Source organism: Akanthomyces muscarius, chromosome 4, assembly GCF_028009165.1.
Source record: "Akanthomyces muscarius strain Ve6 chromosome 4, whole genome shotgun sequence".
Classification (NCBI taxonomy): Eukaryota; Fungi; Ascomycota; class Sordariomycetes; order Hypocreales; family Cordycipitaceae; genus Akanthomyces; species Akanthomyces muscarius.
Genome location: NC_079244.1, coordinates 4,426,118 through 4,448,541, shown reverse-complemented (window position 1 = coordinate 4,448,541; position 22,424 = coordinate 4,426,118). Strand labels below are relative to the sequence as shown.

Genomic DNA, 22,424 nt, shown 5'->3' with positions numbered 1-22,424 from the left:
TCTAGATAAGAATTATAAAAGATATACCTGAATCTCATGGATTCCTTTGCTGCTAGCGCTTGTTTCGTGTCAACTAAAACTATGTGAGTTGAAGAACCCAGGGCGAATTTTGAGTCGAGCTCGGCACATTAGCCATAAAAAACAGCGCCCCCGGTATCCGTCGTATGGTGAGAATCAAGGTCATCGAAAAGAGAACTCCAAGAATGCCCATCTATGTTTTCGCCCAAATCAATGTACTGCTGCATCATGGCATCAAACTCCCATTCCCTGTCATATGGTTGCTGTTCATGTTCTGCTCTTGCTGCTGGCTGCTGGCCACCGCCACTGGGAATCGTCGCTGATGTATATTGGCCGATAGTGTCGGACAATGGCCCGTGGAAATCGCTCGACGGATCCAGAGAGACTTGACTGATCCCGCTATCAGCAGGTGGTGCCTCCACCGTGAAAGGCACAGCCGGTGACTGGCTTTGCTGCAGCCTTTCTTTGTGTTTCTGCAGGATCTCGATGAGAGGGTGCGCCAGTTTCGCGGCCATGGCGGAGTCTTGCTTTAAGCTGTCAAGCATCCTACACGCTCGGATGACTTCAGCATGCCGCTGCTCCTCGAGTCCTTCCACCTTGTTCGAGCAGAGATCCATCACGAGCACAACAACGGCCATGAAGACGTGGTGCACCACGGTTGCAAGCCTGGCGGGGATCAACTCTAGCTCATGCTTCGTTTCCTCCAACCTGTAGCAAATCTGTAGAACTGTGCGTGAGGAGGCCAGACAAGCAGTTCTGGAAAACGTGTATTTGGGATCGGTGAAACCCGCTACCACGAAAGGCTGGTGAAGCCTGCTGCGTCTGGTATAGATCCCGAGGTGGATCAGATAGCGCTGGAGGGTAAGCTGCGGTGCAGTATACAAGAGTTCGTTCTCATGGTCTAGCGAAAAAAAGGCCGGCAGACTTCTGACCAAGTCTTCAAATTTGCCGTCCAAAAAGATGACTTGCTCGTAGTTTGCATTCTCGATCATGTCAAGGGGGGACAGGGAGTCAACCACCGCGCGACAGATCTCTGCTAGCCGAACACGCTGAAAAAAGTAGGAGGTAGGCAGCAGTGAAACAGTCCCGGCGTCATGATCGCAGCTTTCGAGATCACGCGGCTGACTCACATGCATCTGTGACGGCTGGATAGAATAGGTGCCCTCTTGTGGTCCGGGGGTAAATGCGAGCAACCTTTGTCGCGCTTTAGCATTAGTAAAAAGGCTGATCAGTAACGGCTGGGCCTTACCAGTCTGTGGCAGCAATGTGCCACCATAGTCTTCTCTTTACATCAGCTTCAATCTGAAATGGCGGCAAGTCTGCCTCTCTGTTTCTTCGGGGGCTATCAGTCTTGTGCAATGAAAGGTCTCGAGCCATCATGATAATGTTGCTGTGAAGCGAACGAAACATGGGTGAGAACCCTTGGGAATTGTAGATGACGTAGGATATGACGATTGTGGCCTGGAGATCCTCAATCGATACAGCAGTAGTTCGCTTCGAATACTCCAGTATATCCAACGCTGCATTGCTCCAGATCAAGGACATGGAAGCAGCTTCTTTCGCAGATAAGAAGACCAAGCATTTGCTTCTCTGTGGTCTCCATAGATGACTGGCACTAGCAATCATGCTGAGCAGCAGCGCGACATCTGCCACTTTGCTCTGGACTTGGGCATGTGGGTGCATATACACAGCGTCTATCACGCGCTGCAGGCAATAGGGCTGGAAGACGGGATGAAGGTACTGGACATTGTCCAGAAAGTACTGGGACAATGTCATCGCCTCGACTCTGGTAGGTAGCTGAAAGTAGGGTGGCCGGGGACCTGCCTCGTTCCGCGTAGCTGATACATTCTCTAGTAGCTGGCTTATCGGTTCAACTTGGAATCGTATGTTGGCTACACACGCTCTAGACTGGCAATCGGGTTAGCTGCGGGGCCAGCTCAGTAGACATTGGCTGTCTTGTCATCTTTATAGAGACTCACAGCAGGGTTGCCAAGCGTGCCAATGTCTTCAAGCCGTCTTGATGTCGCTTCATGCTCCTCGTTGAAAGCGAAACCTGGCATGATCGTGGTAGCTAATGTCCCGCGATTGGATGGCTCCGTTGCAGTAGAAACAGAGGGTTTGCCATCCTGCTGCTTGTTAAACACCGCCTCTTCAAGCCTTTCAAGGCGAGTTTGGAAGCCCGCGCTTTCAGCTGCTGCGGGTAAAGCCTGTCTTTGGTCCGCGACGTCCGTGGATGATGAACCAGGGATTCGTGCAAAATATTCACAGCCAACGCCACGGGCGGAGCAGTTGGAGCAAGGATATTGGCGGTTGCATTTCAGTTTCTTCAGCCGGCACAAACGGCACGATACCGGGTTCTGGCGTGTGCGGCGAGCTTGATGAGCATTGGGCTCGACTGGATCCGTCGGGGGCATTTCTGTGGGTGAGATACCATTGCGGGACAGCAGCAAGGTAGACGCGAGTGAGCTCTTGTACCTGATTCCAACTAGCGACCAACCTGACAAGAAAGACGAGGCGAGAATCTCGTTGGTATGTACGGAGTAGGTAATGCAAATTGGTGGGGAGGTGATAGGCAGTGCGCTGTGGAGGGGGTCTCTACAAGGCTGCTTAGTGGCCTTAGGCCACCGGGTAAGAGCCGTCTCGTTAAACATATGAGCTTACACTACATTGATATGTTGATTATTAAATTCTATTCATCTCGAAAGTTATGAACCAGGAACCTCTTTTTCTCTTTAAGTATTATATCACAGGTAATAACAAATGAGATGTCACGTCAGGCGTTGATAAACAAATACAAAAGTAAGAGAGCGTACATCGGCTGTGAATCAAGCCATGCAAGGTACGACGCTCTCAAATAGGCTGTCGCTGATGCTCCTCGAATATTGTGACTTGCACAGAGTCATACTAATGTATACATAAAAAAAAACCGGCCTAACCGGACGCGCCACTTTCCAGCCTATCCAACTTCTCGAGTGCGAGCGTCAGGCTGTCGTTGGAATTCTTCTGTGCAGCCTCGTATTTTCCGATCCGGCTGCCAATGGCATACCGGATTACAGACTCGGTGGAGCTCTTCAATGCGATGCCATCCTGCCTCAGCTGCCGTACAACAAAGTCTGCCAGGTCGCCGTCATCACCGTCGGCGTCGACAAAGCGGCGTGCGGTGGGTGAGTCGCTCATGCTCGCGACTCGGCGTGCTCTGCTGCCGCCGCCAAAGAGAGTCCTCGAGCTTGAACCGGTGTTTGGTGTTGGCATCGCCTCGACGGTACGCTGGGAGAGGGGCGTTCTTGGGGTGGATGGAGAAACCGTGACAGACTTCGACAGTCTGGCCTCGGCCTCATCTTTCTCTGTGAGAAAGAACTTGCAGTCGTGGTCGGTTCCCGACTGCTTGCACCGTGCAACTGTTTTCTCTTATTAACTATACACATTCAAGATTTTATGGGAAGTGGACGGAACAAACATCGCTCGCCCTTACTGCCTTCTTTGCTGGATGTGTACCATCTGGCCTCCTCATCGCAGCCGCAGTACCAGTTTCCACTGCGAAACTTTCCGTTCTCGTATTTCGAAAAGAGTGGCATTTTTTTGTTCGGTTCTCTACAGGAAATGGCGCTGTATTGCTGCAAGTAAGGAGTCTCAGCGAGACGCGACCTTGTCAGAATAGGCTTGTCAAAGTACGACAAGGGAAGAGACGCGATAGTCCAAGGTAGAGGCAGAATAAAACAGAAAGAGGGGTTATGAGGCGCCCACTTGATGCTTGGGCATGGATGCAAGGATCCCTTGGCTGTTCACGGCGAGTGATAAGGCTTGCATGAAGAGGCATACAGCTGTCTGCCTTGTGCGTGGCTACGACGGTGCGTCAGTGCCTAATTCACTGGCCAGAACGTGACCAAGTAAATTCTTTCGCCATCAGGCTAATTAACTAAGCAAAGGGCATTTTACCCAGTTACGTCTGTAAATATATGCATACGCGTACAGCTGATTACGTGCAGCAGCGGAAACTCCTTCGCCCGAATGCAACGTCAAGCCACTGGGCGCACTCTTTGTCTGGCTTTCAGCTTTGTCTCAAGACAGGCACCAGTTTACCCCGCGTCAATTATGAAAGACTGTTTACATGGCTTGCATGGCCAGAGACGACGGCTGTTACTCTTCTTGCTGCAGCTACAGATAGTTTTGCCGTAGCTCTCTCGCGCCCTTTAAATGCCATGTCTTTTAGTATAGAGACAGAATCGCGCCTATGTGAGCAGAGCATTATTTCTTCATCGCTATCTGGTTATTAAGAATGTAAACTGCCTTAGCTTCCTTAGCATTCACTGCGATGTACTCTTCCGTTAATCTTTCACGCTAGCGGGAAACTCTGAGTGCAGTTGCAATTCTTCTGCCAAGATACTGTCAACCCTACGACTTGCGTGTTTCTCTAGGCTATGCATGCAGTGTACCGCTGAGTCGGCCAGCTCTTTCGAAACCTGCACATGCATTACTGTGTGTCTGGCGAGGATTGGCCAGAGATGAAAGACTGCATGTATGGGTACTTCACCATGTTGCACGCACGGGACTGCCGTGCTGCAGGCTTTCTGGCGCCACGCAACTGATGATTGCGTTTGCTGTGTGTTGGCAGAAACGCCAAGATAATTGAATGTCCCTCTCGGCCGGGTGCATGTCTGCCTTGCAGGCCGTTTGTGCCTCCGTTTGCGCTTCAGTCACGGAGTGCTGACAGTAGTTTGGGCACACGTCTATATTTGAAGGGTGATTGCATTGATCTGTATCCATACTCACTATGCGCCATTACTCTCTACATGCCGCTAGGAAAATACCATTGGAGTCTACCGCAATGTTCGCTCTAGAAGACATTCCTCGTGAGGGCGAAGGACTCATTGCCACGAGTCGTTCCCGAGCGGTACACGAATTTTAGGCGAAAACCCCCTTCTACGAATACCAGGCATCGGACAGTAAAGAATTAGGAAACATTGTCTTTCGAAAGGCAGAGGCTTTCGATAGCACTCAACTCAATATTTTCCAGTCGCTTCGAGATATTCATGAGTTCAACAGCGTATTTGAGCAGTACATGTGAACCGTTCGAACGAATGCGCTTCCCATTGGCGCCAATGGCCTTAAAGGAGGAATCCTCGAGCATGCGTGTCGCATCAACCACGCCTGTAACAACAATGCGCAGAAAGCCTGGAACGAAAATATCGGATGTCATACTGTTCATGCACTGCGCGATATGCAACAGGGCGAAGAGATCACCGTCTTTTATCTGCGCATCCTGGACAGTCGCAGCCGGAGACTAGCAAAAATGAATGGTCTATGTGCTTTGGAGCCAAAAGAGAGCTACGCAAGCGACGTCACGCTGGAAACAATCCTGAGGATGGAGAATTTCATTTCGAAGGGAGGACTGGAAGCGATCTTGACAATATCGCTGCAGATTCTGCGATATGTCGATCAACAAGTGCAACTCTACGAACAGCACGGACCAGGGTATGCTGGCCTGCCCCGGGCCTTTCTCGACGCTGCTCAGATGATTGTTGCGCACGGCGAATGGGCGCGCGGAAAGATATTGCGGGAAGAGTAATATCTGAGTGGGAGAGCATAGCAGGTGACGACTCCATGGAGGTCATCCAGCACGAAAAGCTATCTCAGCATCCGTCTCCGCTGCCGAATCTGTACGTCCGATCTATGCAGTGGAAGACGGCAGTAAACGATGTTCCAACTGGACTGCAGCCGGTTGATTTTGAAGACTGGCTCCGGAGAAGAAAGTCGGCAAACAAGAAGAAACACAACAAAAAGGCGAAAAATCATGACAATAAAATAATTATCCCCGTGCTGCTCATCATAGGAGAGATCATGGGCAAAAGCCAAGGCGTTGTCGCGAGCACGAAAATCGCCAAAGGCGCTCGCATACTAGCCGAAAGCCAGTTGTTCACAATATCCAGAACTGAACGGAACATCAAGGATTTGGAAGCCTCTATCGGTCGACAAGTTCAAAGCCTTGGTGAAAAGCAAATACAGCTCTTCTTTGCGCTGCACGACTGTCACGGAAACCGCCACCCGCCGGAGTTGGGCATCTGCAAGACCAATGTGCTGCCCCTCGACACCGATGCCATAGAAGGGGGCCTATTTCTCCAAGCATCCAGAATCAAGCCATTCTTGCCGGACTGTAGCATGATAAACCGTAGCTCTGTAAACCAAATGCAGCGCAGATTTTGCCTTCATTGCCATTGAATGAGATGACCTTTCGTGAATTCAGCTGCATGCTTAATGAATTTTGGTTTGCATCAGTCATGGCTCCAAGCCATCATCCAAATGTCCTTGAATTGTCGATCTCCCGTAGGGCTAGCAAGTCGCCGCTTCAGCGCTGGTAGCGTCGGCTTTCGCACGGGCGGCCGTGGCGGGACTAATACACTGCACCGCGATCAGAAGGCGGAACACAAACTCGACAGGGGACTTCTCTGGCCGCTGTTTTGCGCGTTCGCCCTTTGCAGCAACGCATTACTGTAAATGCATTTTATCATGAGTGCCAATGCATTCTAAGAGCTGGTGAGAGTAGGCTGTGCGCCTTGCACTCGGTAGAGCTTCGAGCTGCTAGCGTGCTAACGTTAGGACTCTGGGCCGTGGCCAGCGCCTTGCCACTTGAGGTAAAGTTTCCCGCAGCGCTGATGATCGGATGACAATCCCGCTTGCACCCAGACAGGTAAATACTTTGCTGGAGGGAAACTGAGCATCGCCTGCAAAGGAGGACGGGGCAGTAGATCCAGTTGCAGAGCATCTCAGCCAGTTATATTTAAAAGCCAGGTCGCCGCTGCTCGGAGATCTGGGGGAAGTGACTCGCCATCTTCGCTGTACTGTTGGTGTCTCAGACGTCCTAGCCCAGGCAATACTGAGTGGTGTGCTGACCGAGCTACAATCGGCCGAGGGCAAGCAAGAGCTGGTCTGCGAGTGGCCTTTGTAGGGAATTTTCACATGGCTTGACTTCGATTCCAGCTGAGTCTCTGCCAATGTTTAACGGACTCTTCTGGGGCTGACGGGCTGTGCTGCTCGCTCGCATTGAGTTTGTTGGGCCATCGTATCACGCAGAACCTGGCCGTGGCTGCGATGTTGGATTGTCGGGGAAGACGGCAATAAAGGGCGGTAACACAAACTGCAGTGTGATTGTGCAGCGAAGATGCTGACTTCCTGGCAATCGTATTAGTATTAGTATTGTGACTGGCAAATCGTTGCATCCGGTCGGTGCCAACGCTTCGCCCGTTTGCCCACCGTGTCTGGCAGGCACACACTTGTCAGCGCGCCAGCATCCAGGCTTACTCAGCCCAACCCGGCTTTCATCACGTCACTTCATCGCCCAGGCCACTGCCGGCGGGGGCTCTCAACGCTCGGATTTCGTCCTACATTAACTGGATGAATCCCGCCCGTTTCTCGTCGCGCCCACGCTTTGCTTTTGTTCTGCCATCAACGCCTGTTCGTCCGCTGCGCTGCCCTTTCCAGCCTGCTAGTCGTCGTCCATTGTACAGCGCTGCTCCAGCGGGAGGCTTCCCCTACCTACAGGCCTCGAGGCCCTCCAAGTCAAGCGCCCGCCAACTAACTGTCCGGGGTTCAGCGGCCAACCACTCTACCAACGCGCCCAACGCCAGCCAAACAGCCACCCATTCCCAGCGGGTTTTGCGCCTGTCCAGACAGTCGGGCTTCATTCTATGTTTGATCGCTCGGCTGCATTGCCGCCTGTGTCTGCAGGAATGTCCCCGTCCTCGCTCTCTGGGGCCAGCTCTCGTCCGGCCGGCTACGGACAGTCCTGCACCAATTGCTCCCGCGCCAAGTGCAAGTGCATTCTAACCGCTGCCGGGGGCGCATGCGAACGCTGCAGCCGCCTCGGAAAGGATTGCCAGCCTATCGCCACGGCGAGGAAAAAGGTTGCCAAGAGAACGGCTGCGTCGCGGACCGCCCAGCTCGAAGAGAAGCTCGATGACCTCGTCTCTATACTCAAAAACTCCCAAGGACATCCCGGCCAAGAACAGCAACAGCAGCAACTCCAGGAACAGATCGCGCAACATCGTCAACACCTAGACTACAGCCATATGCAGCATGTCCCGCAGCAAACGAGATCGCAGACCGCGGCTTTGGACTCGCTGGCCCAGGCCGCGACCACTGAGAGACACAATGGCCCCAGTATGAACCGGGGCAACGCAATTGACCCAAACATGTCCAGCGGCCAATTACTGCGCGACCCAACGGCTGAGGAAGCTGATGTCTATCTGGCAAAGTTTCGCACCTGGCTACCTGGCCTGCCATTTCTTCATCTCCCCTCGGACATGAGTGCCAAAGCTCTCAAAATGGAGAGGCCCTTCTTGTGGCTTTCCATCATGAACTTGGCTTCAGATTCCCACTCCCAGCAATCATTCTTAAGAGACAAAGTGCGAAGAGAAATGTCGGAGCGCATCATAATGAATCACGAGCGCAACATGGACATTGTACAGGGCCTTGTTGCCAATCTGGGATGGTATGTCTGTCCTCGTCGAACGAAAATCATTAAGCTAATACAGCGTGTAGGGCCACATTAAATACAGGACCGGGTGCCAGGCCTTTTGTCGTTCTGTTCTCGCAGTTGGCGACCTTGGTTATCTACGAACAGGGAATGATGCGCCCGCCGAACCAAGAACACTTCTCTTCCGTTGGCTTCAAAGCCTGGAATATGAGTACTCTTACGCCGAAAGCACGCACAATGGACGAGCGAAGAGCTGTCCTGACGCTGTGGTTTCTCACATCAATGTAAGTCCCGTTTAGCACCCATTTACTGCCATGGCTTGCTAACTGCAGTAGATGCAATGCCCTTACTGCGCGAACAGAGACACTGCCATGGACCAGCCATATGGACGAATCCCTGAGCATCCTTGAACGCGGCGATGATCAGCACCTTGATTCTATGCTCGCAACAATCATCAAAATACAGAGAATCTGCGACGAAGCACACCGTCTGCTCATGCAAGACTTGCTCCCTAACGCACCTGAAAAGGACATTCCATCATATCTCTATAAACCGAGCCTCCTGGAGAGACTCAACAGCATCAAAGCGAATCTACCACCACGATTTGCCACCAATTGTTCGTTCAATCATTCTTCAAGATATATTGGCATGGCTAACATGTAATAGACACCATTATTACACATTTGGTTTCGACAGAATGCCAAATTCACGCTATCGGCTTGTTTTCCAACCAACGAATACCAGAGACACAAAGCGTCGAGTCCATGTACCAATGCCTCATTTGCATTCGCGCATTCTATGATTCGTTCTTTTCGATCCCACTCGGCGAAATTGCAGGTCTTCCGTTACACACATACGTCGCTCTATCCACCATGCAGGTCATGCTATACAGACTTACCATTTCCGACAATCCGACCTGGGACAAGGAGGTGGTGCGGCAGACTGTCGATGTGCTGGACATTGTGGACAGAACGATTGAGCTATTTGAAAGAACGGCAAGCGTATACCCAATGCGCGACCAACAGGTCCAGGGCAATTTGTTCCAAAAAGGCGCAAAGCAGATGCGCAATTTGCGCGTCATGTGGCAGCCCATTGTGTCCAAGCATTTCGGTACTATGCCCACCCCCAACAGCCAGCAAAACAGTGCCAGCAGGGCGGCAACCGAACAGCCTATGCTATTGGATACAATGGTAGACGGTGAACCTATTGATTTTAATGACATGTCATGGATGGCGGATATTTTTGGACCCTGGGGGGATATGCAATAACGATTCTTGTACAGCATTTTGTTTTTCATTTCTTTAATCTGTCATTTATGATACGATACGACACGAGCGCAAATCGAGCCCTTCATCGGAACTAGCCATGTCCAGCTTACTTGATGTGACGTCGTGCAAAGTAGAAGATGGGTCGGGCGCTGATGCGCGATGCCACAGGGAACGACGGCGTGGTGCGCTAGCCATTGACATCCCCATGTTGCAACATATGCAGCGCGGAATTTGCCATGGAAGATGCGACTAATTGTCCATGTATCCATAAGGCCAACACCACCAGTATTACTGGTACATCAATACTGCCCTGTGGATTTGCGTCCGGGGGGTCGGACGACAGCAGGCATTGAATGTGGATACAACAGGGCGGCCCTGTCAAGTTGGCGGCGGCGCGCCCATCTCACTTGGTGCCAAAACTGGAACTGTACAGATTATTTATCTTATAATAACGGAACCTGTCCGGCTTAGGAGATGAACTTGGTGGGAAAGAAGATGTGAGTCCCATGATGTCAAATGGCTCGGCATTGGCATTGTCGCGTAAAACGAGGCTTGCTCAGATGGAGAGATGGCGCCACAGCTGAGGCTCGTTGACCATCTACAACAAAAGTCGTCTGATCCCAAAGCCTACTCGCCCCTCGCTCGCATTGTAGCAGAGGCGTCCATGTGCTGAATTTCCAACGTGGCGAGCGGAGCCGAGCTACGCGAATCCCGTTGACCAGGGTTGTTGTCCATGTGGTTCTTGATAGATGCGAATGCGACCTTGCCATCCCAAGAACGACTGGTCTGAGATCGAAGGCCATGGTGGCAAGGCTGTCATTCTAAAATACCTCCTAGGTAGTGTCATTAGACGAATGTCAAAAGTGTTCACCATGACGCAAGCTCTATCTTACTCTAGGCAGGCGAAGCGAAAGGGCGACGATGGGGGCAGCCTACACGGAAAACTATAGAGATCGCCCCGCCTCGAGAAGGGGTCTCAGAACAGGCAAGGCGAAAGTCGAAAGGCAATCTGCGGCTCCCAAGGCCTCCCCGCTCGGGATTATTATATGGAGACCGGGACCGGCTTTTCAACATAACGATTACCGGATCGGGATGGCAGGTAATGAGAAGCATTGGCCGCTGGGGAGGACTCGGCTTACATGCCCACCAGGGTGGCACCTAGCCGATTAAGTGCTTCTACAGCGTGTTTTCGCGTATTACCTTTTGCACAAGGACATGGAGATGACAGCCAGACCGAGATGACTTTGGGATGATGGATTACATTGCAGTGTTAAACAAGAGAGATTGTTGAGAAGGGAGGTGAATCGAGGCTGGCCGATCGCGAGCCTGGCCCACGTGGATCGAGTTCCTGACGGACAGCCACAAGACAGATGAGACAACCACGTTGCTACAGAAGATGATCCAAATCACGTACTCTCAAAGCTAAGAATAAATTTTGTTAGTGGCGTTCTAGAAGGAAACGCAGTGTGCACGACACTCGCACTTCAGCCCAAGTCGGGATTTGAGTTGTGCTTACTGTCTTATCCTATTGAGGTAGCGTTTCCCGTGCGGCGCTGCTGACGGAGTTGTGTGCGACCACCACCACCCTTTTAGCCTACGCCCCCCATGCTAGGACGGGATTCGGGCATAGTGGGCGCTGCATTAGGAATCGAGCTGGCGACGAAGCGCACGCAGCCAAGGCGATCCGGCAACTAGGAAAATCTCAATGAGGGAAGTGCGCTGCAAAGCGTGGCAACTCAGAGGGCTCCATTGTGTAAGATGACGGGGGGAGCAGGGCTGCAGCAAAGCTGACCCCATGGCGACAGAGTTGGCCATGGCCCTTGTTGCCATGCGGAGGCGTCCTCTAATTGCAGAAAGTGGAATTTGTATTTCCTTTATCTATACTGTGGTGCCCACCTGCAGTGACTTGTAGATGCTGTTTCATGTTTTTACTCTCACAGTGACTGACGATCCCTTTTCGCAACTCGTAGTCTGCCTCACTTACACAGGAGGCTCGGTCACTCATTACTCAACAACGACTCAACGACAATAGAGTTGCAACACCAAAGGGGAAAAGAAGAACTTGTCGACAGGAAAATAAAGTTGCGGAAAAAAAGGAGACAAAAATTCAGTTCGGGGTTGAACCTGACGAAGAAACGACGGCATCAACACCTAAATCGAGAACCGAAAATGGGTCGCTCAAAAAGAAGCCTCACCAACCCTCTGCCCAGGGAGGCGTCCGCCGGGTCGTCCGCGGGGCTCTCCCATCAGCGCTCCGTGTCGACCGTCACCGAGCGCCCGCCGCAGCTGCCCGAGATTGACCTGGAGCCGCTCGACTTTGCCGTGCTGCGGGAGAAGCGCGCCTCGGTCGCCACCAACCCGGACACCAACAACTACGGCCTCGATATGTTTGACGTGCGCCTGTCGTACAATGCCGCCCGCCGCAGCCTGATCCGCGACAAGGACGACATGCCCGACTTCTCCGGCCTCGGCGAGGACGACGGCATCCCTGCCGTGCCCGACCTGCCGGCGGACCTGCGCACGCTGCACTCGTCCAAGATGAAGGAGGTCCTCGGCATGGACCCCGGCGAGGAGACCGAGGTAGAGCGCGACGGCTCCTACACGCCCGACTCGGGGGACCTGAAGCAGCAGGCCGACGAGGCGGAGCCCGAGTACATTCACGGCTGGAAGCTGTGGGCCGTCATGACGGCGATTACGCTGGCGTGCTTCCTGTACTTGCTGGATGTGTCTATTTTGGTTACCGTAGGTTCTCGGCGAGATTCACAGTGCATTTGGCTTTCTTTTACTGACGTTGCTTCGCAGGCTATTCCCAAGATTACGAGTGACTTCCACTCGTTGACGGATATCGGTTGGTATGGTGCCACTTACAACTTGGCAAGGTACGCATCATCATCAGCAGCAGCTATCTCCCGATCCAAGTTGATATCATGCTGACAAAACGCTACAGTGCCGCCCTACAGCCTCTCTCTGGAAAGTTCTACACCTACTTCCACGCCAAATGGACCTTTCTCGCCTTCTTCCTCGTCTTCGAACTCGGCAACCTGCTCTGCGGCATCGCCACGTCCTCGACCATGATCATCATCGGGCGCACCGTCGCCGGCGCCGGCGCGTCGGGCCTGACCAACGGCAGCTTCGCCATCGTGACGGCCTGCGCGCCGATGGAGAAGCGCCCGCAGCTGATGGGCATCCTCATCGGCGTGTGCCAGATGGGCCTCGTGGCCGGCCCGCTCATCGGCGGCGCGCTGACCGAGTTCACCTCGTGGCGCTGGTGCTTCTACATCAACCTGCCCGTCGGCGCCATCACCATCGTCGCCTTCCTCGTCACCAACATCCCCGACAAGCGCAAGTACGTGCAGAGCCCCGGCAAGCTGACGCTCAAGAAGATGGACATGCTCGGCTTCCTGCTCTTCGCGCCCGCGGCCGTCATGATCCTGCTCGCGCTCGAGTTTGGCGGCAACCGGTACGCCTGGAGCTCGCCCACCATCATCGGCCTCTTTGTCGGCGGCGCCGTCGAGGTGGTGCTCTTCCTCTTGTGGGAGCGCCGCGCCGGCATGACGGCCATGATCCCGCTGCCCATCATCGGCAAGCGCCAGGTGTGGACGGCCTGCGTGGCCAGCATGTTCATGTTCTCCACCATGCTCGGCGCCGGATACTACCTGCCCGTCTACTTCCAGACGGTGCGCGGCATGTCGCCCCTCCACAGCGGCATATCCATGTTGCCCGCCATCGTGACGCAGCTGGTCGTCACCGTCGTGTGCGGCGGCATGGTGCAGCGCGTCGGCTACTACCTGCCGTTCATGGTCGCGAGCGCCATCATCATCGCCATCGCCAACGGTCTCCTCTCGACCTGGACGCCTCACACCCACACGCTCACGTGGGCCGGCTTCCAAGTTCTCCTCGGTATCGGCCGTGGCATGGCTTTCCAGATGCCCGTCATTGCCATCCAGGCGCATACCCCGCCCGCGCTGGCCTCCGTTGCCACCGCGACCATGGTTCTGTTCCAGACTTTCTTTGGCTCCGTCTTCTTGGCCATTGTCAACACGCTCTTCAACACCAAGTTGAAGCAAGAACTGGACAGCCGCCTGCCTGAAATCGGCGCCGACAAGATCATTAATGCCGGTGCTGCCGATATCGGTAGCGTTGTGCCTGCCGACAAGATTGCCCAGGTTCTTGAGTCTTACTCTCTTGGCGTCAACGAGGTGTTTTATGCCATTGCAGCCATTTGTGTGTGCATGTTCATCTTTTCGTGGGGTACCGGCTGGACCGACATTCGCAAGAAGCCGGACCAAAAGAAAGGCGACGTCTGAGACGCCGTGGATTTTGCTACCTTGTTTCTGATGTTTGTTTTGTCTCAACCTGGTTTAATTATGCGTGCGGTCACGATTAGTATATCAACACTTTGGTGTGCTTCTACCTGTGGCTTTTTGTTCTTGTTCTCTACATTATTCATACATACACACTCACGCTCATTGTTCTCTGCATGCATGGAGTTTAGGATTGGTTTTGCTTTTTGGGCCCTTGAGTTGGGGGCATTTCAGAGTTATTGAAGAATGACTTGACGCAGCATGCATGCTGAGGATATGGCACGCGGAATATTATCGTATATACATTACGACCTCATCGCACATAGAACAGAAATGTATCAGTTATTATGCACCAGGACTCACATGTAAAGTGATGCGAGTTAAAAGAAGAGTGTGGACAGTAGCGCGGACTTTTATAATAATCTTAACTTAGATGCAGATGCCGTGTGCTGCGGACGGATGATGGTGGCGGGCGGTTATGGTAGGCGGATAGGCTGTAGCCAGTTCGCGTATGGGACTGCAAATTTAAACTAGGCAACTCACAACCTCTATCTTATCTAATGCTGCGCACATTCTCTCGTACCAATATCAGAAACATCGGTGTCAGTACTCAACTGCATAGATTCTCAATGGATCGCCCTCAGAACCGTCAGCCACGGCCTCCACGAGGAGGCGACCGTGGTGGTCGTGGTGGCCGCGGCGGCCGAGGTGGTCGAGGTGGACGACAAGGCCACAGAGCGCCAGCTACGCCGCAACAGGCAGCCGGAACCGTGCCTACAGCGCAAGAGGTTGTCCCTGGAACAAGTGTCTTTATGATCCTCAAGGAAGACCAGCCTACAGGACGAGAAACGCGGGGTGTGGTGAGCGAGGTCCTCACGTCGGGCAATCATCCGCGGGGCATTAAGGTGCGCCTGCGCGGAGGCCAAGTCGGGCGAGTTCAGCGCACGGAAAAGACGACTGGTGATGATTCGGGGAGCGAAGGGCAAGGAACTGGGGAGATCGGCATAGACTCGAGCAATACAAGGACAGGTGCCGGGTCCGCGCGCGAAGGCGGTGGTGCAAGATTTTCGCATCGCTATACCGATGTGCGCAACGACGACTATCTGGAAGGGCCACCGGAAAGGAGCTTGGCAGATTTTCTGCCTGCTGATTTTGGCGTATCTGCAAGAAGCCAAAACAAAAGGCCGGCAGCGCCAACCGTCAAGTGTCCAATGTGCGAGGATTTCGAGGGCGACGAGACCGCAGTAACGCATCACATGGACCAAGTGCATCTCACATGAGCGAAGGGGAAGTACGTCGTGCGCTCGCCAGACATTGGGATACAGATCAGATATTACATGAGCGATGCTGATTGGGTGTATGAAGGGAGCTCAAAAATTGTCGGCGGCATTGTATGGATGGGTCTATCAGCATATTTGCCAGCTGCGTGAAAGGGCTCTAGGGTATGGCGATAGTTTGCGAAACATGGACCGATTTAGCCGAGTACATATACGCAAAGCAACTGAGACACAATTGAGCAGACGTTTTGCTCGCGCAAAGCTTAGATCGAGACTGGGTTGGGGACTTTTGGCACGTTTGGTGGCAGGCAACACTGGATGGCAGGAATGCAGTGTGGGAGGTGCAAGGCGCAAGGTTTTAGTTGTAGAGTTTAATGGCTGGGTGGTGGTAAACGATAAAATAGAAGTAATGGCTCAATGATGGCGGATGATGAGAGTAGAAATGATTTTTTCTTATTTTAAGCGGACGAAAGACACAAGCAATAGCCCGCTCACGAGTGATGATTCACTGGTGAAGCTATCGCCAATCAGGGGTACGTGCATTGCCCTTCCTCTGCCAGCTGGCAACAGGCAAGGCAGCTGCACTGCCCGGCAACTAACGCACGTGCCAGCCAACCAGGAGTCTTGCTGGCGCGGAACATGATTGATCCACCCGTTTCCAATTAGACCGGGGCAGCCCACTGGGCGGGCGTGCCTGGGCCAATGGCGCTAGCTGCAGCCCAGACTGTGGTGCGTTTGGTGCATTTTGCGGCGCCGCCCAGCACTCGTCTGCCTGGAACTGTCTGCGTAATGGCCCCGTACCTTTGGCAGGGGGCAGGCACTGGCAGGTACCTTAGGGTAGGAGGTACGTACCTCATCCTCCCCTGCTGTGCTTCTTCCCCAGCACACACGCCCTGGAAGGACAGGTCGCGCAAGTGACAGGTAAGCCCGCAGCACCAGCAGCCTGGCTTCTCCTTTACCTCATCAAACAACCCTCACCTTATCCAAACACGCGACGACTCTTCCGTCCAATCTCCCCACTTCGGAAGCACCTTCTCGCGACATTCCTTCCTTTTCATCCTTTTTGAATTTGCTACGTGCGATTTTTAAATCCAGCCTCTCTCCTTGCGTTGCGCATCTGCCGCGCCGACTCCGTGCATGGGCGTTGGGCCACAAGCTTCCCGCTCCCTAAACGTCATCGAATAGCGCTTCGTCTCTTACCCGACGACCTCGAGTCCTCATCCCCTTTGCGGCGAGCTTCCTCTCCGCAGCTTCCATCAGCATCGAGCTGCCCTCAAACCGATCGTCGGTGCTTATAGAGATCCACACCTGGCGCCATGGCGCCCCTACCCATCAAGTTCGAGGAGCTCGTCCAGCTCGGCAGTGTGGGCGTGGACGCGCAATCCATTGGCTTCAACTCCTGCGTAAGTGCTTTGAGTCTGTTTACAGTCACTATAGAGACCCCGTGGAAGCTAATTGGCCGTTTCCGCCCGCCCCGCAGACTCTCGAATCCGACTCATACATCTGCATCCGAGAACAAAAGAGCGAAGGCGCCCAACCAGAAGTCGTCATTGTCGAGCTCAAGAACGGCAACAATGTCACACGCCGGCCCATCAAGGCCGACAGTGCCATCATGCACTGGAATAAGCAAATCATTGCCCTCAAGGCGCAGTCGAGGACGCTGCAGATCTTCGACCTTGAGCAGAAGAAGAAGCTCAAGTCCTGCACAATGAACGAGGATGTCCAGTTCTGGAGATGGGTCAGCGACAGCACTCTCGGCCTCGTCACCACTACCAGTGTATACCACTGGGACATCACCGATGCCGGCCAGGATAGCCCCGTCAAGGTCTTTGAGCGCAATGCCAACCTCAACGGCTGCCAGATCATCAACTACCGCGTTAACAGCGACGGCAAGTGGATGGTCGTCGTCGGCATCTCCCAGCAACAGGGCCGTGTCGTCGGCGCCATGCAGCTCTACTCCAAGGACCGTGGTATCAGCCAGGCCATCGAGGGCCATGCCGCTTCCTTCGGCACCCTTCGCCTCGAGGGCGCTCCTCAAGATACTAAGCTCTTTAGCTTTGCTGTGCGCACTGCCACTGGTGCCAAGCTCCACGTTGTCGAGGTCGACCACGCCGAATCGAACCCCGTCTTCCAGAAAAAGGCCGTCGACATCTTCTTCCCTCCCGAGGCCAACAACGACTTTCCCGTCGCCCTTCAGGTCTCCCAAAAGTACGGCGTCGTTTACATGGTCACAAAGTATGGCTTTATCCACCTCTACGACCTTGAAACGGCCACTCTCATCTTCATGAACCGCATTTCGAGCGAAACCATCTTTACCACGTGCGCGGACAGTGTCTCGGCCGGTCTCGTGGGTATCAACCGCAAGGGTCAGGTGCTTTCGGTAACCGTCGACGAGACCACCGTCATCCCTTATCTTCTGGAGAATCCCGCCAATACCGAGATTGCCATCAAGCTGGCTTCGCGAGCTGGTCTGCCTGGTGCCGACAACCTCTACGCTAGACAGTTTGACCAGCTCTTCAATGCTGGCAGCTACCAGGAGGCCGCCAAGATTGCCGCCAACTCGCCCCGAGGCTTCCTGAGAACCGCCGAGACCATCGAAAAGTTCAAGCGCCTTCCTACTCAGCCCGGCCAGATGGCCTTCACTCTCCAGTACTTCGGTATGCTACTCGACAAGGGCACCCTTAACGAACACGAGACTATCGAGCTTGCGCAACCCGTGCTGCAGCAGAACCGTAAACATCTTCTCGAAAAGTGGCTTGGTGAGAACAAGCTGGACTGCTCCGAGCGACTCGGTGACCTGGTTCGCCCATACGACGTCAACATGGCCTTGACCATCTATCTCAAGGCCAATGTGCCTCAGAAGGTCGTCGCTGGATTCGCCGAGACTGGACAATTTGACAAGATCCTGCCCTACTCTGCTCAGACTGGCTACAAGCCCGACTACATCCAGCTGCTTCAGCACATCATCCGTGTCAACCCCGAGAAGGGTGCCGAGTTTGCCACTTCCCTCGCCAACAGCGAACAAGGCCCTCTTGTCGACTTTGAGCGCGTCTGCGACATCTTCCAGTCCCAGGGCATGGTCCAGCAGGCCACGGCTTTCCTTCTTGATGCCCTCAAGGATAACAAGCCCGAGCACGCTCGTCTTCAGACCAGACTTCTGGAGATGAACCTGATGCACGCGCCTCAGGTCGCCGAGGCCATCCTGGGCAACGACATGTTCACCCACTTCGACAAGGGCCGTATTGCCCAGCTCTGCGAGCAAGCTGGCCTTCCCCAGAAGGCTCTGGAGCTCTACGAGGACCCCGAAGCCATCAAGCGCGTCGTTGTAAATATCCCGGGCAGCCCCAACTTCAACCCCGAGTGGCTCTCCGGCTTTTTCGGCAAGCTTTCTGTTGAGCAGTCTCTGGACTGCCTTGACGCCATGATGAAGGCCAACATCCGTCAGAACCTGCAGTCCGTTGTCAACATCGCAACCAAGTACTCTGAGCTTCTTGGGCCTGTTCGTCTCATTGATCTCTTTGAGAAGTACAAGACTTCGGAAGGTCTTTTCTACTACCTGGGCAGCATTGTCAACTTGTCCGAGGATCCCGATGTGCACTTCAAGTACATCGAGGCTGCCACCAAGATGGGGCAGTTCAACGAGGTTGAGCGCATCTGCCGTGACAGCAACAGCTACAACCCCGAGAAGGTGAAGAACTTCCTCAAGGAGGCTAAGCTTCCCGAGCAGCTTCCTCTCATTATCGTCTGCGACCGATTCAACTTTGTCCACGACCTTATCCTGTTCCTTTACCAGAACAAGCAGTTCCAGGCTATTGAGGCCTACGTTCAGCGTGTCAACCCCTCGCGTACCCCCGCTGTTGTTGGTGGTCTGCTCGATGTCGACTGCGAAGAAAGCATCATCAAGCAGCTCCTCAGCACTGTCAATGCTCAGGAGATTAGCATTGACGAGCTCGTCGCCGAAGTCGAGTCTCGCAACCGCCTCAAGCTCCTCCTGCCTTTCCTCGAGGCCACCCTCCAGGCTGGCAACCAGCAGCAGGCTGTCTTCAACGCTCTCGCCAAGATCTACATCGATTCCAATAACAACCCTGAAAAGTTCCTGAAGGAGAACGACCAGTATGACACACTCACCGTTGGTAAATACTGTGAGAAGCGCGATCCCAACCTCGCCTACATTGCCTACTCCAAGGGCCAGAACGACCTCGAGCTCGTCAACATCACCAACGAAAACTCCATGTACCGCGCCCAGGCTCGCTACTTGCTCGAGCGCTCCGACGGCGAGCTGTGGAACTTTGTCCTCAGCGAGAACAACATTCACCGACGCTCTGTTGTTGACCAGGTTACCGCTACTGCTGTCCCTGAGTCTACTGACCCTGCCAAGGTTTCCGTTGCTGTTTCTGCTCTGCTTGAAAACGACTTGCCTCTTGAGCTCATTGAACTCCTCGAGAAGATTGTCCTTGAGCCTTCTCCCTTCAGCGACAACCAGAACCTTCAGAACCTTCTTCTGTTCACCGCTGCCAAGGCCGACAAAGGCCGTGTCATGGACTATATTCACAAGCTTGACGGCTACAACGCTGATGAGATCGCCACCTCTTGCATTGACGTTGGTCTCCACGAAGAGGCTTTCGAGATTTACAAGAAGGCCGACAACAAGGCTGCCGCTGTCAACGTTCTCGTCGAGCACGTCGTGAGCATTGACCGTGCCCAGGCTTATGCCGAGGAGGTCGACCTGCCTGACGTTTGGAGCAAGGTCGCCAAGTCGCAGCTCGACGGTCTCCGTGTCACCGATGGTATTGATTCTTACATCAAGGCCGAGGACCCCTCCAACCACAACGAAGTCATTGAGATTGCCACCCACGCTGGCAAGAATGAGGACCTCGTCCGCTACCTCCGCATGGCTCGCAAGACTCTGCGCGAGCCTGCTATTGACACTGCGCTCGCCTTCTCGTACGCCCGTCTTGACCAGCTGTCGGAACTCGAGGACTTCCTGCACGCCACCAACGTCGCCAACATTGAGGAGTCTGGTGATAAAGCCTACGAGGAGGGTCTCTACGAGGCTTCCAAGATCTTTTTCAGCAGCATCTCGAACTGGGCCAAGCTCGCCACCACTCTCGTTCACCTCGAGGACTACCAGGCTGCGGTTGACTGCGCCCGCAAGGCTAACAATATCAAGGTCTGGAAGCAGGTGCACGGCGCTTGCGTCAACAAGAAGGAGTTCCGCCTGGCCCAGATCTGCGGTCTGAACCTTATTGTCGATGCTGAGCAGCTGCAAGAGCTTGTCAAAGATTACGAGAACAACGGCTACTTCGATGAGCTCATTAGCCTTCTCGAGCAAGGTCTTGGCCTCGAGCGTGCCCACATGGGCATGTTCACCGAGCTTGGTATTGCCTTGTCCAAGTACCACCCCGAGCGTCTTATGGAGCACATCAAGATCTTCTGGTCTAGAATGAACATGCCTAAGATGATCCGCGCGTGCGAGGAAGCCAACCTGTGGCCCGAGCTGGTCTTCTGCTACTACCACTATGACGAATTTGACAACGCTGCTCTTGCCGTCATTGAGCGCCCTGAGAACTCTTGGGACCACCAGCAGTTCAAGGAGATCGTTGTCAAGGTTGCCAACCTGGAGATCTACTACCGTGCCATTAAGTTTTACGTCGAGCAGCACCCCTCGCTGCTCACGGACCTTCTTGCTGCCCTGACTACCCGTGTTGATGTCAACCGCGTTGTCAAGATGTTCCAGAAGAACGACAGTCTGCCGCTTATCAAGCCCTTCCTACTTAACGTGCAGAGCCAGAACAAGCGGACTGTCAACGAGGCTGTCAACGACCTACTCATTGAGGAGGAGGACTACAAGACGCTCCGTGACTCAGTCCAGAATTACGACAACTACGATGCCGTTGAACTGGCTGGCCGCCTCGAGAAGCACGACCTCATCTTCTTCCGCCAGATTGCCGCCAACATTTACCGCAAAAACAAGCGCTGGGAGAAATCCATTGCTCTCTCCAAGCAGGACAAGCTGTTCAAGGACGCTATTGAGACTGCTGCCATCTCCACCAAGTCCGACATTGTTGAGGACCTTCTCCGCTACGTAAGTGCTATATTTAGTGCCCCCACCCAATGTTTACTGACCGCGCTATAGTTTGTCGACATTGGTCACCGCGAGTGCTACACTGGCATGCTGTATTCTTGCAACGATCTCATTCGCCCTGATGTTGTTCTCGAGCTGTCATGGCGTAATGGCCTCAACGACTTCACCATGCCCTACATGATCAACATGCTTGCCCAGCAGACCAAGGAGCTTGCTTTGCTCAAGGCCGACAACGAGGCCCGCAAGGCCAAGGAGCAAGCGCAGGAGAAGACGGAGGACAACACTCCCATCCTGGGTGCTGGTCGCCTAATGATCACTGCCGCCCCTGGCGGTGCTGCCTCACCTGCTCCCGGCTACGGCCAGGCGAACGGTTTCGCTCCCCAGCCTACCGGTTACGGATTCTAGGCCTTGCAAGTAATGAATTCTTGCGTTGCGGCCTCATGACGAACTATTGACGCAGGGCTACTCTGTCTTTCAGACGCCATAATAATATCTGTATTCCAGTGTTTTCTGGCCTCGGACCAGGCGGGGGCGTTTTCAAAAAAAGCTAAAGGAAATGCATGTGGGATGAAAGCGAATCTATTGAAGAACTGCATGGCCTACTGGGAGGAAAGGAAACAAAAGCAGCCGATGGATATAGTAGACGAAGAGAAGTGAGCATATTTACTTGCGATTTACTTGATGCTTGCTGTTCATTTGGTTTGCGCAAATGATTGTGTTTCCGAAAGGAGAATGGATGATGCAGGGGTAGAGTTGAGGTGGAAGCTTTCATGAAACTTGCAAGCCAAAAAGAAGAATGGCGAATTTGTGAGGATTGTATGTGTATGATAGTTTATTCAATTAATGTTGCTATTTGAATTTCGACTTTTTTATAAACAAACCAAACGCGATGCTGTTGAACCCTGATGGCTACTAATTCATGATATAAAAGAAAAAGATGGAAATCAAAACGCATTTCCTATAAAATGGAGCTCTTGCCATTCCCATCTATTGGTTACTGTT

General features: G+C 53.5%; 5 protein-coding genes across 5 annotated transcripts; 3 read left to right on the top strand and 2 right to left on the bottom strand.

Annotated features, from left to right (window-relative positions):
- Positions 1 to 128: 128 nt before the first annotated feature.
- Positions 129 to 2,078, bottom strand: LMH87_012207 (uncharacterized protein; the record flags this gene model as incomplete). Its single annotated transcript, XM_056201479.1, has 3 exons — positions 129 to 1,212; positions 1,268 to 1,926; positions 1,998 to 2,078. 3 exons carry the CDS (start codon positions 2,076 to 2,078, stop codon positions 129 to 131), a joined length of 1,824 nt encoding a protein of 607 aa, XP_056053228.1.
- Positions 2,079 to 2,949: 871 nt separating this feature from the next.
- LMH87_012206 (uncharacterized protein) lies at positions 2,950 to 3,593 on the bottom strand (the record flags this gene model as incomplete). The annotated part of the gene is made up of 2 exons (XM_056201478.1): positions 2,950 to 3,416; positions 3,476 to 3,593. 2 exons carry the CDS (start codon positions 3,591 to 3,593, stop codon positions 2,950 to 2,952), a joined length of 585 nt encoding a protein of 194 aa, XP_056053227.1.
- Positions 3,594 to 7,700: 4,107 nt separating this feature from the next.
- On the top strand, positions 7,701 to 9,756 carry LMH87_012205 (uncharacterized protein; the record flags this gene model as incomplete). Its single annotated transcript, XM_056201477.1, has 4 exons — positions 7,701 to 8,503; positions 8,554 to 8,772; positions 8,824 to 9,104; positions 9,155 to 9,756. 4 exons carry the CDS (start codon positions 7,701 to 7,703, stop codon positions 9,754 to 9,756), a joined length of 1,905 nt encoding a protein of 634 aa, XP_056053226.1.
- Positions 9,757 to 11,925: 2,169 nt separating this feature from the next.
- Positions 11,926 to 14,063, top strand: LMH87_012204 (uncharacterized protein; the record flags this gene model as incomplete). Its single annotated transcript, XM_056201476.1, has 3 exons — positions 11,926 to 12,498; positions 12,559 to 12,635; positions 12,704 to 14,063. 3 exons carry the CDS (start codon positions 11,926 to 11,928, stop codon positions 14,061 to 14,063), a joined length of 2,010 nt encoding a protein of 669 aa, XP_056053225.1.
- A 2,590-nt stretch (positions 14,064 to 16,653) lies between these two features.
- Positions 16,654 to 21,827, top strand: LMH87_012203 (uncharacterized protein; the record flags this gene model as incomplete). Its single annotated transcript, XM_056201475.1, has 3 exons — positions 16,654 to 16,740; positions 16,818 to 21,422; positions 21,474 to 21,827. 3 exons carry the CDS (start codon positions 16,654 to 16,656, stop codon positions 21,825 to 21,827), a joined length of 5,046 nt encoding a protein of 1,681 aa, XP_056053224.1.
- Positions 21,828 to 22,424: the final 597 nt, after the last annotated feature.